A 16,727-nucleotide genomic window follows, 5' to 3' on the forward strand; every position below is an offset into this window, starting at 1 on the left:
TCACATTCCACAAAAGTTTATTTAAAAAGCCATTGCCACAAATATTTTGCGAAACTCATCCTATGAGATGAAACAACAATGAAAAATTCTTAAATCCATTACACATGTCGGTAACTGAAACATCGAAATACATTTTTAGCGAAAATTTTACGGCTACGAGTAAACGCAACAAAAAACACCGTGATTTGTAAATACAATACACCTTAGGCAGTTTGCGCTAACAAATAAATATTAGTAAGCAAAAAAACAACGATTAACAAATCCCCGTCGAAGCGACAGCACATAATTTAAGAATCACATAAATATTTTAGTTGTTAACGATCAAATCGCTACACAAAAAACATTTAATTTAATACATTAGTTTATACAAAAAAATATTTAAAAAAAACTGACCCCAAATTTTGAATTTAATGAGAGATTAAAATAGCTACTGAAATGCAAAGATTTTCTACTTTTACTATACTCCAGCGAGTTTTCACACACACTCTATCATTAATAGAAGTTATGAGTCACGTTTTCAGAGTTCCAAGGTATCAACGCAACGCAACTTATGAAGTGACGAAATATGAACCTTAGTGCAAAGACGTAAAAGTTATATTTGTCTACCTTCCATAGAAGCGGAATCGAGAAAAGTCACAGTTTATTCGACGTTGGAACCTCTGAATCGCGTAGCTTTTAGGGCGACAATCCAAAGAATCTGAATCGACAGCTATAAGAAATTCAACCAATAGAATTACTTTATTTTCACAGTTTATTTCTCGCAGCTCCGCCCAATTCAAAGACAATGGATTATCACCTTTATTATAACGAGGCCGCAACATTGAGCTAATGTTATAAATAACAAAACTATTCGAAATGTTTTTATCTTTGGTCAACTTCACGAGTAATGTAGAGTAAGCAATAAATACAATTTATAAATAAAAATATTCAAAATACATACATGTATTTAATTTTAAGGGTGAATTGCACCATTTAACTATAACGATAACCAAACCATAGCCAGCCGTGAAATTGTCGCTCATTGGTCTATTCGGTGACTTGACAACTGAAAATGGTTCGATTATCGTTATAGTTAAATGTTGCAATTGCAAGTTACCCATTAATGTGTTTAGTAAGTAAATACGCAATGTGATAACCTGCACAGATGAACAAGATACGTTATAAATAAAAACAATAGAACAATATATAGGGCGACATTATATGTTACCGGCTTCGTACGACTGACATCGTGAAATTTGCTAGCGGTGATATCAATTTTGACGTTAGATCTGATATTGGCGACGTTATATCAAGTGGTGACTTCGTGTTAGCCTGTGATGAAGTTATATCAGATAGTGGTGACGACACATTAGTCAGTGGCGACGACAATTTTGAGGTCACATCTAATAATTTTGACGTCAGATCTGATATTGGCGACGTCATATCAAGTGAAGACGTTGCTTTAGCCTGTGATGAAGTTGTATCAGATAGTGGCGACGACAATTTTGAGGTCACATCTGAAAATTTTGATGTCAGATCTGATAGAGATGAAGTGAGTTCTGATACTGGTGACGTTATATCAGCTGGTGGTGACGACACGTTAACCAAAGCAGGCGTCAATTTTGCTGTCAGACTTGATACTGGTGACGTGATACATGCTGGTTTGTTGAGTGTGTGTGTGCAGGCCGCGTGCGGGCGTCACTTGAGAGCGCACTCCACGAACACGGCGCGAGCGGGCGGCGGCAGGGGAGAGGCCTCGGCGTGCGGACTGGCCGGAGCTGTCGGGCTGGGCGGGCCTGAGGTGGCTCCCGAGCGAGTGGCCGCGAATTGAGAGGCGGTTAGTGGACGCAGCTCTTTGAGGATGGAACTGTAATAGATAAGTAAGTTTTTAATATATTGTACCTCGAAATATTCAAATGTTAGTTACAGCCTTTTTATCGTCCCACTGCTGGCCACTCTCACACGGAGAAGGATTGAGCGTTAATGAAATGTTACTTAACTTTAATTTCACTTGAAAGTTTTTATGTGTCAGCAGTTAACTTTATTGAGACAGAAATGGTATGATGTGTGTATATGGTATGCTGTCAAACTACAGTAAAATTGAGAAAAGTTTCAATATTCAGCCAAAAGCATCAATATTTTTTTCCAGCGTCAGATTTTTATTTGTTTTGCTTTCACAAAAAAACTACTAAACCGATTAAGACGAAATTTCACATATATATAGCCAAATATCCATTGTCAATTTTAGAATATTTTTTCCATATAAAACCAAAACTTTCTAAAACAAATTCAAACTTACGCAAGCCTAGCATCGACAACGGGCCGCACAGTGGGCACGGGAAAGCCGTTGAAGGCCGAAGCCACAGGCAGGGTGTAGGCTCCCATGTCGCGGAAGACGAGCCAGTCTCCGATGGCGAGGGTCGGGAGACGCACGTTGGGGAGCACGCAGTCGAGGCCGTCGCAGGTCGGACCCCAGACTGAGCATTCGGAGAGTGGGGTGCCGTTGTCCTGAGGAAAAAGTGTATGTTGTTAATTGGTATTATGGAAAATAGTTAGTGGAAAGAAGATTAGAGCTTGTGGGTTTGTGTATGTCTTGTTTTGGCATCTGTATAAATTTTTATGGGAGTAAAAACTGTAAGAAGTGACAATGTGGGTGCTTGCGGAGGACACGCTAATTGTTTCTTAGGCAGTTTGAAGATTGTAAAACCGAGTAATTAACAAAAGTGTATTAAAACGAATCAATCTTGAAAATAAAAGTTATCAAAATCATCCATTTGAAAATGAGTTTTACTATTATGCAATATTTAAGAATATTATTTACTGCCGTGATGACAAAGTTTAAAATTGCATATGTCTAGTCAATGGTTATGGACGATCCAATGCCATAGTTTGCTTGATATTTAAAATGTTAAGTACTGCATTCACCATATAGGGGGGTAAATCTTTGTCGTTTCCAAATAATTTATTGACAAGACGTGTGATGATTGACGTGATATAAGTGTACATACATTGAGTGTCTCTGCCTTGACGTGCTGGTGGTCGTAGAGCACGCAGTTGAAGGAGCCGTACACGCCGTCGTTGATGAAGTACATCGTGTGCGTCTCGCCTCCGCTCTCAATAGGCGCAATCTGACGTTAATAATTAATTATTCATAAATGGTATTACTACAAAAAAGTTACAAAGGCACATGTTCGAGAAAGAAAAAAATCAAATCCGCTCATTAGTTTAGGAGTCTTTACGGTACAAAAAAACACACATATTACAATCATATTAGCTTCATTTGTAATATATAACCTTTTTCTCAGGGATTGTATTGTAAGAAAACTATTGTGACCAGTATGAATTTGCTGGTCGGTTCTTCTCCATGAAACCGAATCCTTGGAACCGTGCAACTAGCTTGACGTTTCGAAAGAGCTTTTACATTTGAAATATGTACTTTTTTCTCTTTATTAACTTATTAGTGTTAACAAATGTTTACCTCTCGTTTAGCGTGTACCATAGCGGCGAGCGTGTAAGCGGCGGCAGCGAAGTACCTCCCCGGCTCGGCGATCACTCGCACCGAGCCTATCGGGAAGTGCTCTTCTAAAGCTGCGTTTATCACTTCCGATACCTGTGTAAGATGAATTCAGGTTAATTATGTTATGATAGACATAAGTCACTTAAGAAATACAGGCCATAACTTTGCCACCAATACCATCGTCTGTCTAGCCTTTTCCCAAACAGGCAGTCGTTTCATGTAAAACATTGGTACTAAGAAAAATTTAGTTAGACTGGACGCTGACCTTAACATAGTTGGGAAAAGGCTAGGCACACAAATGATTTTTTGGATGGTGAAATATGTATTCATTCCGTACATCAAAGATAAATGTCGGTAATGCTTGAGATCTCTCTCCGGTGGTGTGGGATTGCCGTCCCATCGGGCTATGAGAGTGAAGGAAATAGTGAGTGCACCTGTGTCTGCGCAAATACTTATGCACTATAATATTATGTCCTACACAGCCGGCTGATCCACTTAGTGAGAACATCCCCTAGGCGAAATCGGCTTTGGACGCCATATTAACCTTTTTACAAGGTTCGGTACATTTGAAGGACCAGATGACGAGTTGTGGCTGACTGACTGACTGCCCCACTGACTGACTGACCTCTTGGATGTCGTCGTGGCGTCCGCCGGGGAAGCCGCCGCCGATGTCGAGCAGCTGCATGCGCACGTGGCCGGCGTCGCGGGCGGTGCGGAACAGCGCCCGCGCGAGGGATATGCCGCGGCCGTATACTGCTGTTTCTGATGCACCGCTGCCCACGTGGAATGATACGCCTACCACCTGAGCAAAGAAGGTTCGTTAGTTCATGTGTATATTAAAAAGAAATAACGAAAAAATATTGAGAACTAGAAATTAAAATAGTAGAAAAATCCTAACAAAATAATATTTATTTAACAGAAAAACTTAGGTAAGATTCAAAATATCAAGTAATTTCTCTTACTTTGGGGCTGTTTTAGTTACTTCCAAACCTTGCTGTATTATTCCTCAATAACATTGAGTACCTACACGAATTCATCATCTTAGTACGAACACCTCGCAAATGCATATTTATTTTACTGCCTTACTAAGAGGAAATGCACTTTTTACTCAACATTTTATCGACTTTCTAGGAAAAAATGCCGCAAAAAATCTAACTTAATCTTCCTCCTAGAAAAATTACCATTTTCATTTACTAGGTTTCTATTAGTCCTCAAAATTGTACGTACGTCAAGTCCGAGCACGGCGGCCAGCTTGAGCAGGCGCGGCGCCTCGGTGAGGGGGTCGCAGCCGAACTTGATGCCCAGCGGGCACTGCGCCGCCGCCGCGTCGCAGCGGATGCGGATCACTAGCCTGGGAAACAAGAATAATTCATTAATTTACTTATATTAAAAAAATAATACTAATGTCCTAATACGAGTGCGAAAGTAACATTGTCTGCTTATTGCACCTAAAACTACTTTATGAATTTTGTTACACAGATACCTGAGAAATGACATTTCTTTTTGTGTGTGGGTGTGGGAAGTGATTCCACTGGGAAGTGGGTGAATCCGAGGGGAACAGCTGGTACGTAATAAAATGCTAAGGTACGAGTCTTGATTGCCTAGTTACTAGTAAAACTTTGCCGCTCTCAAAGTCTCTCAAAGTCAGCCATTTTGATGCCTCACGCATGCGCATGAATAATCATTTCGACCGATTTTGCAATCACTGCAGGCGAGAAGCCTTCCTCAGTAAGAAAGCAATAGAGAGAGAGGGGAAGGGAGTCAGGGGGGCAAAAATATCATATCGATAATAATATAATAGGAATAGGAGAAAACTGGTGTTATTTTCTCTTGATCTAGTATACGATTATGTACTTACTGCGCATGCGGCATGAACTGTTTGATCTTCATAAGCTCGGTCTCGGAGTCGAAGGTCATGACGTCCACTCCCATGGCCGACGCGTAGCGGATATGCGACGCCATCTTGGCGGGGTTCGCGAATATTATGCGTCTGAAATTAATGTTATGGTTAGGTTAGGTTAGAATTAGATGATAATTTAAAACCCTTGCTAATTCATTACATAGTCACAAGACTTTAAAATAGTATTGTATGGTTAACTGACTTATAATTAACGTGACTGAAAAACACATTCAACCTCAAACTCAATGTTTTTACCAGATGTCTTACTTCTTGCGTTCTCATTAAACATACATTCCAGATTCAATCCGTCTAGGTGAGGTGTTCAAAAAAACATAATATTGATAAACTCATTTTCGTCGAAGTCGGTATAAAATCAGTACTTACTCAGGAGCGACTCCGATGGAGGTGACGAGCTCGATCTCGACCTTGGAGGCGCAGTCGAAGCCCGCGCCCAGCGCCGCCAGAGTGCTCACCAGGAGCTTGTCGTCGTTGCATTTCACCGCTACGGAACAAACAATTAATATTTAATATTAATTAATATTATTAAGGAGGATTTCTTCCTGTTTTGGGTACAGACTGTGAAACTGCTGCACCTATTTGGAAAGTTATCTCAAGGTTGTAATGCTGGCTAGACTATCCTCGGGTAATGAGGTGATGTAGGCTATATTTTATCCGGGTATGCTCAGAAAATCGGCCGGTAACGAGGATGAAACTGGGGAAAACAGCTAGTAAATATTGTTCTTTACATTCTTTTGTTTCTAAAGGCTCCGAAACTATTGAACCGGTCAATAGTTTAAGACGCAACAGTGCAAGATTTTTTGAAAATATCTTACACTGTTGTGTAGCTAGACTATCCCTAAGTAGCATAGGCTATATTTTATTTGGGTACCTACGAGAAAAAGTTCCCAAGGAACAGGAATGAAACCGCGTGAAACATCTACTATGTAGAAAGTACACAAAACTCACCATAGAACGGTTCAACGCGTGGCATTAGCTCCTTCCAGCGATGGTACCGCGCCACCACTTCTCCCAAATCCATGATGTAGAAGGGATCCTCCTGCGTGCCCGAGTCCACGATCTCTCGGATCAGACCGGTTGGGGACCACGGCCCGTCCATCACGGTGATAAGCTGTTCTTCTTCCACGACCTTCAAATCAAATCAAATCGTTTATGAGCCATGAATATACATAAAACTATAAAAATATTATATAAACTGATGACTATTTATATTTGAAAATTCGGCTTTTTATGACTTTTTCTGCATTTAATGTTTGCAATATTAATTAATTGTAAGTTTATATTCTAATATTTTAGTGTATTTCAATTGGACATTTGTATAATTATCAATTTTAATATTTCATTTTGGTAAATGGTGTATGCCTAATGGGTAGCTTTTTAAATTATGTACCATAAAAATTCCTGTTTAGACCTATTGTATCACCGAAAAGCACGCAATAAATACTTTGACTTAGAAAAAAAACTTGATACAACAAAAGAACAAGGCAGGAGAAAAATATGCGTCACAAGCACGCGAGACAGACCTTTTATATATTAATTTGACTATTTATGTATACAGTAAACACATGAAAGAAGTAGCTGTAACATAAAAAAAAACCGGCCAAGTGCGAGTCGGACTCGTGCACGAAGGGTTCCGTAAATTACAGTTAAATCAACCTATCTCAAAAACTATAAGAGATACTTTGATCAAACCAAAAATCGTTGAAAGAGTTAATTAGCATGCATCACCTCTATTTTTTAGAATTTTATACCCGTAGTTATAAAAATAGAGGGGGACATACTTTTACGACTTTGAGAGCTGATATCTCAAAAACCGTTCACTTTAAGAAAAATGTTTTTTAGAAAACTTTATATCATTTTAAAAGACCTTTCCATTGATACCCCACACGGGTATGTACATCGAAAAAAAAAATTTCATCCATCAGTTACATGTATGGGGGGCCCCACCCCCAATTCTTTTTTTTACTATTTAGTGTCATATTTTTGTAGCGGTTCATACAACACATATTCCCATCAAATTTCATCACTGTAGTACTTATAGTTTCCGAGTAAATCGGCTGTGACAGACGGACAGACGGACATGACGAAACTATAAGGGTTCCGTTTTTGCCATTTTGGCTACGGAACCCTAATAGTACAAAGGTACTGCTTATTTCTAATGAATTCTCTTCCAGCAGACCCGTAGTAGGAGAGTTAGAATATAGAGATGTAGACATACCTTCATGTTGTCTGGGATTTTGAGCCTTTAGCAGTTGTGTTAAGGTTGACTTTGGAGCCGACTTAGCCCCGGCAGCGCCGGAGCGTGGGGTCGGCTATGCTGCGCTTGCCTGTCCGGGCCGAAGGGGTCGGTGTCAGGTGTTCGAGCCGGGTTGTGGTGGCCCACTAGCGCTAGTCCACAAGTGTCAGCTGTAAGGAAAATGATAAGTTATTGGTATTGTCCAAGATGAAGAGCCTTTACGTATCCTGGGACATAGTAGGAAGGCTTACAATAGTATCATTGTATTTAAGGGATACAGACACCCTTGTAAAACTATGACTCACGGGACAGGAAACCTGATAAGTCTTTTTACCCGAAGGTTTTCTATAATCATCTGTGATATGAGTGATATATTTTTTACAGATACAAAACTACATTTACATCGGAGCAGGCATTTCTTTGTCATAATGAACTACACTAACAACGGATTAATTGACATTAATTTGGAAGCAGCATATATTTTTTTAAATTACTGTTCGTGCTGCCTTTTTATCGACCCACTGCTGGGCTCAGGCCTCCTCTCACACGGAGAAGGATTGAGCATTAATCACCACGCTTTTTTTTATTGCTAAGTTCAAAATACAAAGTACCAGGCGCACATAACATCACCGAAGACTCACGTAATGTCTAGATGGCGTCAGCGGGCCCTCGCTCGCAGCCAGGGCGGGTCGACGTTGAGAGCGCGGCGCCAGCAGCGTGGCGCGGGGCGGGGTCTAGCGGCCTCGTGCGGCCTGCTAGGCCTCACACGCCCGGCACTGGTAGACGCGCCGGACTCACCCGGTGCTCCCTGCGACAATGGATATAAGATCATCAGATATGGGCCTCTTGTCATTTGAGAAAGGAATCGACATACATAATTATGGTGCATTTATTTTCTCTTATTGAGAGGCCTCTTTGTAGAGAGGTCCTCGCTTCAAATGAAGTCTTTAAAACATGAAATACATAGGGCTCCTGAATATGGGATTTGCAGTAAAAAGTCATCATCATTCTCCGAGCCCTTTTTCCAACTATATTGGGGTCGGCTTCCAGTAAAAAGTATATGACAAAATCAAAAAGCGTTTATTCAAAGTAAGCTGAAAAACAGCACTTTTCTAACGTCAAAATTACCCTTCACCCCAGTTTCTGTGTTTAGTACTGGTGCAAACTCCCCAGCAACACAGTTCCTAGTAGGGATATAACACCATAGCATAGAACCTTGTATGCTAAATCAAACGAGACCTTGTGTTCCTTGAGAGAAAATTCTCAAACGTATACTATATCAAGTGCTTAGTTACGCGAGGTACCACTTTCAGGACCACGAAGCACTTATGCTAATTGAATGAAATAGCATGAAAATTCTGATACCGCAAAATAAATTCTATTACCAACCAAAGGCTTTTGAGCACCGCATGTCATTTATAATTATTTTATTTAATTACAAGCAGCCATTATAAGTCTGTATGTTCAATTTCAATTTAGTTTTCCGCAACGAATTAAAATTATTTTTCTCTTACAACTTAATTCCTTAGGAAAATTCGACACTGCAGAATGCAGACTAAAATGAAATTGTGCCAAAAACAACGATAAATTAATAATGAAACGAACGTTAAAAATTATTGTATCAAAAACACAACGACAATATAACATTCTAATCGATTTTATTACGTACAGACCGTTCCGATTACCGATTACATAAACCACTCGACAAACATTTACAAACGAGTAAAATTAAATATGAAAAAAATAACACTTTTTAAATCCGTTTTACCTTTTATCAAGCTGTTAGACTATCGAAGACGAGCCTTGAACTAAGTTTGTCGATAAACTTTTCAATACTGATATAGAGAGATAAGGCAGCTGACGACAGATTTATCGTATCAATTAAATTACGCGCGATGACACAATCTGAATAAAATAAAGCAAGTTTATACACATCCAAACTCCTTAGGGCTTAACTAAAGCTGCAGAGTTTTGAAGGCATATACGATCTTCGTTCGATGGAACACAAAGGAAGACTCCAAAGGAAGATGGCAACACAAAAGGTAATATAGCCTCCTATCTTATGAAATAAGCCAATTTGTTAAACTAATAGCGTTTAGACAAACTAAATTGCAAAAGAATGCATAAAGCATTCAATTGATTAAAAGAAGATACTATTGTTATGCCCTTAGAATTTGCAATAAAGATCTGATATCAATTGCAAACAATACGGAAGAGTAAATAAACACAAAACAATAATAACAAATGACATTTGAACTTGAACCGCTTCATAGATTTTCAATGGCAATAATAATGTTTTCAGCTAATACGACCATACGACCTTGTTGATAAGTTACATGCCATTAAGAGTATACCATATCGAGGGTTGCCAACTATGTATTTCTCATACAGGCATTTTAACCGACTCTCAAACAGGGAGGAGGTTCTCTATTTGGTTATTTGCGCAACTTAAGTGCAACTTTCTATATTTGATTGTTAGAGTAGGTATATTTGCGAACCTAAGTTGTCAGCATGCTCTCATTACTCAGCAAACATTTTGGCAAATATAATATAGGAAAATGCATAAGAAAATGTATGTATGTACTATGTACACTATCTATCTTCATAACTGCACGGTGGCTCTGCGTGGCAACCCTAAATTAGCAGCCACATAATATGATTTGCTTATTATAGTGTGAGACAGTCATTTGCAACTGTTACCGGACTCAACAGAAACTAATGCATATTTGATTGGTTTTTGTTTTGTAACCAATATCCGAATCTATCCTATTTTCTGTTTTTTTTTTTTTAAATATTTGATGTACAAAATTCTTAATTTCATATTATAATACTTGTTAGTTTGGCGAGTTTTTTAAAGCAAAAATAACGCAAATAATTATGACGACATACCCAGACGGAAAGTTAGTAAGATTATAAGATAGTTCCTATAATGATTATCATTATCTAATGCGTGTAATAATGACTATCAATCATCGAATAATTATTTATAGAATTTATTGTAAAATGTAAAATTGTAAAATGTGTATCGCTACTCAATCTTATCTTCGGCTTAACGTAAACAATCATTCAACGCTTTAATTATATTTCCGACATTATTATTTTGATTATGATCTTGCAAAACCCAGGCGGTTACTATACAGTGTATCTTAATCTGTACAATAAAATATAGTAAGGTATAGGAAATCATGTAGGTATATTTTTATCAGCAAATCAATAAATTAGACATTATCAAAGCGGAAAAAATGTATTCCTTATTTTTCGCTTCTGTCATGACAACAATTTGGCAGACAGAAGTCAGAAACTCTGACAACGAGACTTTCCAAGGTGTAACGGGAGTTGAGGTCAGATAGGCAGACGCTCCACTGGGACTCAGTGGCATCCAGTTACACTGGAAGTTAACCCAACACAGTTAAGAATAAAAAGACTAGGCAGGCGTAGTGGTATCCGAAATTTTGTATATAATTTTGCAAAGCTTGTTTCTAAAAGTCTATAAAAAAATAGTAGGTACTCTTAGCTGAGTCTTTGTTTTTGTGCACTATGTATTAATCTATTTCCTCTGCCTCGAGGCTTTAACTATTTTGAGTGTTCAGCCCCAAATTGGTTAGGTACTGGGTAGGTATGCTTTGACTAAATAATTGAATAAAAATCTCGTATCAAAAGAAGTTGTCCTAAATTCGAGCACGAGTTGTTTTCGTTCGTTCATCAAACATCAAAGTCCATTGATAAATTACGAACTAAATTACTGGACCCCTTGCATGAGATTGTGGCGTGCGCGCATTCCTTGTAGAACCGTGAGGAAATTAAATATCTTCTCAAAATTGAATATTAAAAAAGAAAAACTATAGAACCTTTGGGACAGTAACACTAACGTATGCTCTGTAAACTATCGAGCACTTAACAAAATTATGACAAATGGTTATATTTTGCGTAAGTACGGGTACCGGCAGTAAAATGATAAAAAAATAAAAGTAGTAAAATGATATATTTTGGACTTATAGCATCTTTACAGGAAAAGAAAAGTTTACCTACATGTTTTTGTAAGCAGGTGTACATATTTTTTATCTCTTCAATACTTCTCACAGCATTATGAAGGATTTATTTTTTAAACAAAACAACTTTTAAGGAATATCGACGTTGATTGGCCATGCCCATGTCGGTACAGTATAATTATTCTGCACTGGACTTAGGTACAATTTGATTTACATCCAAATTTATACCAATATGTTTTCAATTGAATCTGTTTATCGATAAACTAACCAATTAGGACGTGTAAGTGCCTATATTTTCTTGTTGCTGCCGACATATTATTCTTGAGGATTTTACGACTGTAGTAGAGAGAAACTGAATCCGCTTTCAGCGACTGAGGTATCCTAAAGACTACTCAAGCTAGATCTTGAAAGGCATTCATATTGGTGACAGAAAATCAAAACAAATAAGACCTTATCCATTTTTTTCTCATCAAATAAACGCTGTAACAATTAAGGGTAGATTTCCCTAACCATTTATTTGTTGACTTGCATACATAATCCATACGATTATGTTATGTATGGGCTCGTGTCATTCGATCTCTAGTAAGCAAATAGAGATAGATTATTAAAACCCACAGTAAGAGAGTTCTTACAATAATATGGGCTGTTCCAATTACATTATGGAGGTCAGACATTATATGATTCTGTGTAACACAATTGATGTTGAGAAGTATCCTGTTACTATGGAAATTGATCCGAACCTTTTTGGGTTTGGGCAGTAGGTCAGATTACTCAGATGCCATCATCAATCTAATGTAAATACATAATATTAATAGATTCAGAAATAATATAATTTAGAATAAAGCACTGGTACTCAGCTACATCCAGTTAGACTGGAAGCCGACCCCAACATAGTTGGGAAAAAGGCTCGGAGGATGAATGAACTAAAAGGGGTGTAAACAATAGCGATTTCTAGCCAACTAAATCCTCGAGTTCTTTCTAAAACTTTACTCATGTTCAGCGGTTTTGCATTAAGAGTAAATTATTTATACTTGGGTAGAAATTAACTAATCATAGTTTCAATAAAGCATCAGAATCTTAAATCCAGTTACAAATCTAGGAAGTTCACCACAACACAATAAATTAGCAATCATCCGTCAACGAGGCTCCATTTCACGAGAATCGTATCGTGACAGACATATCGAGTGTGACGTCACACGGCGCCATGTTGAATCAGCGCGTGCGCAAGGTCAATGTTATGTGGTAAAAGATAATTCCATTACGCTTGTATTGTGTGCGAATATTTTTTTCCGCTATTAAAATTATGAATTAGGAATTATTAGGGCGGAATATTTTGATTAATTCGCTGGTTTTGTTGGAATCTTAGGTAAAGTATAATAAGTTTTCTTCATGGATATAATCAATTTAAAAAATATACTATTCTATTTTATTTAAGTAGGTACTTATGGCGATAAGTCCGCCTATGGAATAAATAGTACGTGAACTTTAAATTTCTTTAAATTGCTTTGCATGACAAATAAAACTAATGTGAAATATAAGGAAATCAGAGAAGCCTGAAAATATTGTGTGTAATTCGCCATTTTGTAAAAAAAATAATGAGCTGATTACTTTGAAATAGGTTATCAAGTTGTGGTCGGTAATTGGTAATTTAAAATGATACAGTTACAAAAAAAAAATATTTTTGATAGTACTTTCTAGAACAAAGATACATATGGGCGGAACCAAAATTTAAAAATATTGCTAAGATAATCGGAGCTTTTAGTTAGAATTTACTTATACTTAGCAATAATACCCCATCAGCTTTAGACTTAATATTTAAACGTACAGGTAATTAATAACAATTAAAACAGCTTAAACTCACCCGTAATAGCGTAATTCTCAAAGCTTTCTTTTCACTTGAAAGCAACAACCTGAGGTTGTTGCTCAAACAACGAAACTATAAAACGCAAAGTTAAAACACGTTGCAAGAGCAACAAGCGTTTGAAAAGTTTACGAATTTCCGAACGAAACAGCGACTGTCACTGAAGCGCGATGGCGGCAAACTGATAAAAAATGGCGGACGAGCGGGTATTTATGTAGCTCGTTATCAGGATTCGTGGGATGGCCCAGTTATCACGATCCTACTACAGCCTGATGTAATTGTAAAACCTCGTCTACACTGCTGCAAACCGCTTTGATGACGATGTAACCACGAGCTTGATATGTGATTACCACCAGCTGTAAAACTATTTGTTTGTTTGGGACAAATTACGCCGTATTAACTCGCTCAAATCTTAAGGAAATCGTCTACGCGATAATTGTAAAAAATGAGTTCAATGCTTTTTGTTAGACGTTTATTGCGTCTGGAAAATGGCCTTCCAAACTTTTACCTACTGCGGAAGGACTAACAGAAGAAAAATATGAGTCGGTATAAAAACAAAAACACAGATAACATGATACGCAAAAGCACTTCACTGATTGTTTGGCAACAACCCGTAAAATTCTCAGTACCTTTAGTTATCTATTGAGTTGTCATAACATGTAAACTAATAAATACAATTGGTACAATAAAATCATTAGCCAAACTTCGCTAAGCACGTACTTAAAGGTCCACTTAATATAATTAGTCTGAATCCCCAACAGAGGATTATAAAGTCACTCAATCTTCGAAATCGAGTTTTCAAGCCAAAAATAATGAATATGTATTGTAGTAAAATATGTAATATCGCAAGTTCAATAAATAGACTGACTTACATAATATCAAAAATCACCATGTTTCGTGAAATCATCTAAAAAAAGTCACTGTTTACATGACTAACTTAATTGCTGAATAAAACACATATAGGTGCACTTCTATCAAGGAATAGAACAACGAACAAACGAGATTTTATACAGTCCACATCTGGACCAAAAATAACAAAAATACACACATAATTTGCAAACACTTTCAAAGACGTTTCAATTTACGCAGGAAACTACCCCCTCGCAGAGATGCAACGGTACTGAGCACAGCGTCCGTCACCTGTAGCTTCTAAATGTCAAAGGTCACCGGGGTCTGGATGCAGTGCAACGCTGGTTTGACCCTGACCCAGCCACGATCGATCTGCGCGATGTCCCACTAGCGAGTCCTTCAATAATGTTATTACGTAGTTATCTATCTAGAATATTTGTGACGCAATATCTTCCTGTAGGATGCAGGTTATGCGTATGAAAAAGCTGGTACCAAAACAAAAGGAAACTTAATTTTCCCTTGTCACGCACCTCGTTAACTTTTCTACAAAATCTTCCTTTTAAAAATGTGTCAAAATTTTAAGAAAATGTCTAGACAGAAAACAATGCTTATTAGCATAACTAGCTACCAACTTCTTTCTACATCAATTTTCTACCACCTTGAAGAAAATGATCATGCTTCAATGCTATGGTCTACTTATCTATTATTATTTGCTAAAATCCAAACATTTCAGTACAATTTGGATAGTCCCCTGCATGATATATTTTTCCCAAAAACGCGTCAGATTTTGCACTCTCCGCGTCAGACTACGCAATTCTATTAGCTCCAAAATTCAACTAGTGTCCAATTTTGTATGAAGGCCCTCCCAAATTGCGAAGCGTCATAATTTCAGCGTTCCACGAAATGCATCCCAATTTTAGTCCCATTTATCAGTCTATTTGGAAACTCCCACGCATAGGTCAGTGCAAACAGTCTAAATAATCAACAATTGCAATTCCGTGCTCGATAACCTATGACATTTTAATGTTTATGATTGTCCAAGGGGGTGCGGCCGCGCGTGACCAATAGAAAATAATGCCGCTTAGCTATTTATGATCTATTTACTTTTATGAGATATTTATTTACACACGTTTATGAATATTGCGCTTTTATGGTATTATTATTTGCTCTATTTTCTGCTTATAATACTTTATTGATTTAAAAGAATGCATAAATTATATTGACGATGTGTTTCTCAAGTCATAGCCAGTCGAGGCAATAATGTTTCTATACGTTAAACGGAATTTTTAAGATTTTTTCTTTCCAAATGTATCTTTGGACGTTAATGTCAAAAAAAAAAACAAATATCCGAATTCAGAACCTCCGAACCGAAGTCGTTTAAAACGCAAAAGAAATCTCGCTAAGGAAACCTGAACATGAAAAGACTGAAATCTCAAATCCGCCTTGAAAAAGCCTCTTCTCCTTATGAGAAGTGAGGCCTGTGCCCTACAGTGGAACAATAAAAAGGCTGATCATGTAGTTAAACATTAAACAGCAAATTATTATTAGTAAACACACGATTACTTAGAACTGTGTCATACTCTCGTAACACGTGACAATTGTTAGAAACACTGATATCACAGATTTTCCTACAGCTCATGTTTTGTTTCTCACTTCGATAAGAATTTCAATAAACGTGAATTGCTAATCCACTTATTTACTGTAGTATGAAGCTGTAAAATTTTGCTTATGCACAATCAGATGCAAGGAATAGTTTATATCACCTTAAAAGTGTTAGGTTAAAAGTGTTAGTCCTGCCAAGGCAAATGGGATTGTCCGGGTAACTGGGTTCACCAAAAACACTGGTACTTAGCTGCACCCGGTTAGACTGGATGCCGACCCCAACATAGTTGGATAGTTGGCTCGGGAGATGATGATGAATCTATATTTTCTAGCTTTGAAAACATTCCCATTTATATTGATTAGTAAGGACGTTTATTCGCGGAAAATCCGACCAAAAAGTATTAAAATAATCACCAGTATTACTGTCCCAAATGCTATCAATGATTCAAAAGCCATAGTCATCGGTTCCACAGCAAACTCTCACAATAGCCATCGATTCATTAGCAAGTCATAAAATGTTGACAAATTGCCAGATAGGTAGGTAGGGTGGTAATCGAAGACTGACTACTCGGTTTAATTATGCCAGCACGTGTACTGAAGAATTTCTGGAGAAACGGTGCCAATTTTTCCAGGAAGGCCATTTGGAGAAGAAGAAGTGCAAATGTGTGTATGCCAAAATCTTTGGAAAACGTAAAACTGGTGCAAGAAGCACCAGTGAAAACGTCTATCTAGCATGACCAAGTTGAAAATGCACAATTGCCAATAAGTACCTCTCA

The 16,727-nt window shown here is 37.6% G+C and overlaps 1 protein-coding gene across 3 annotated transcripts in view; it reads right to left on the reverse strand.

Moving 5' to 3' along the window:
* The window catches only part of LOC110377643 (ornithine decarboxylase 1), a 26,452-nt gene continuing 9,725 nt past the window's right edge, over positions 1–16,727 (reverse strand). The window contains exons 1-12 of one of the 3 annotated variants that reach the window (XM_049845965.2): positions 13,501–13,697; positions 8,292–8,458; positions 7,633–7,820; positions 6,363–6,543; positions 5,781–5,898; positions 5,355–5,486; positions 4,724–4,847; positions 4,122–4,298; positions 3,458–3,589; positions 2,988–3,107; positions 2,279–2,487; positions 1–1,846 (exon numbers count right to left, since the gene is read on the reverse strand). In XM_049845965.2, coding sequence (XP_049701922.2) covers positions 1,678–1,846; positions 2,279–2,487; positions 2,988–3,107; positions 3,458–3,589; positions 4,122–4,298; positions 4,724–4,847; positions 5,355–5,486; positions 5,781–5,898; positions 6,363–6,543; positions 7,633–7,638 — 1,368 coding nt within the window. In that variant the 5' untranslated portion in view covers positions 7,639–7,820; positions 8,292–8,458; positions 13,501–13,697 and the 3' untranslated portion in view covers positions 1–1,677. Of the gene's footprint in view, positions 1,847–2,278; positions 2,488–2,987; positions 3,108–3,457; positions 3,590–4,121; positions 4,299–4,723; positions 4,848–5,354; positions 5,487–5,780; positions 5,899–6,362; positions 6,544–7,632; positions 7,821–8,291; positions 8,459–9,418; positions 9,553–13,500; positions 13,698–16,727 lie in introns of those variants that run through there. The other 2 variants (XM_064041600.1, XM_064041599.1) reach the window with 2 other exon arrangements.

The sequence above is a fragment of the Helicoverpa armigera genome, chromosome 25, assembly GCF_030705265.1.
Source record: "Helicoverpa armigera isolate CAAS_96S chromosome 25, ASM3070526v1, whole genome shotgun sequence".
Lineage (NCBI taxonomy): Eukaryota > Metazoa > Arthropoda > Insecta > Lepidoptera > Noctuidae > Helicoverpa > Helicoverpa armigera.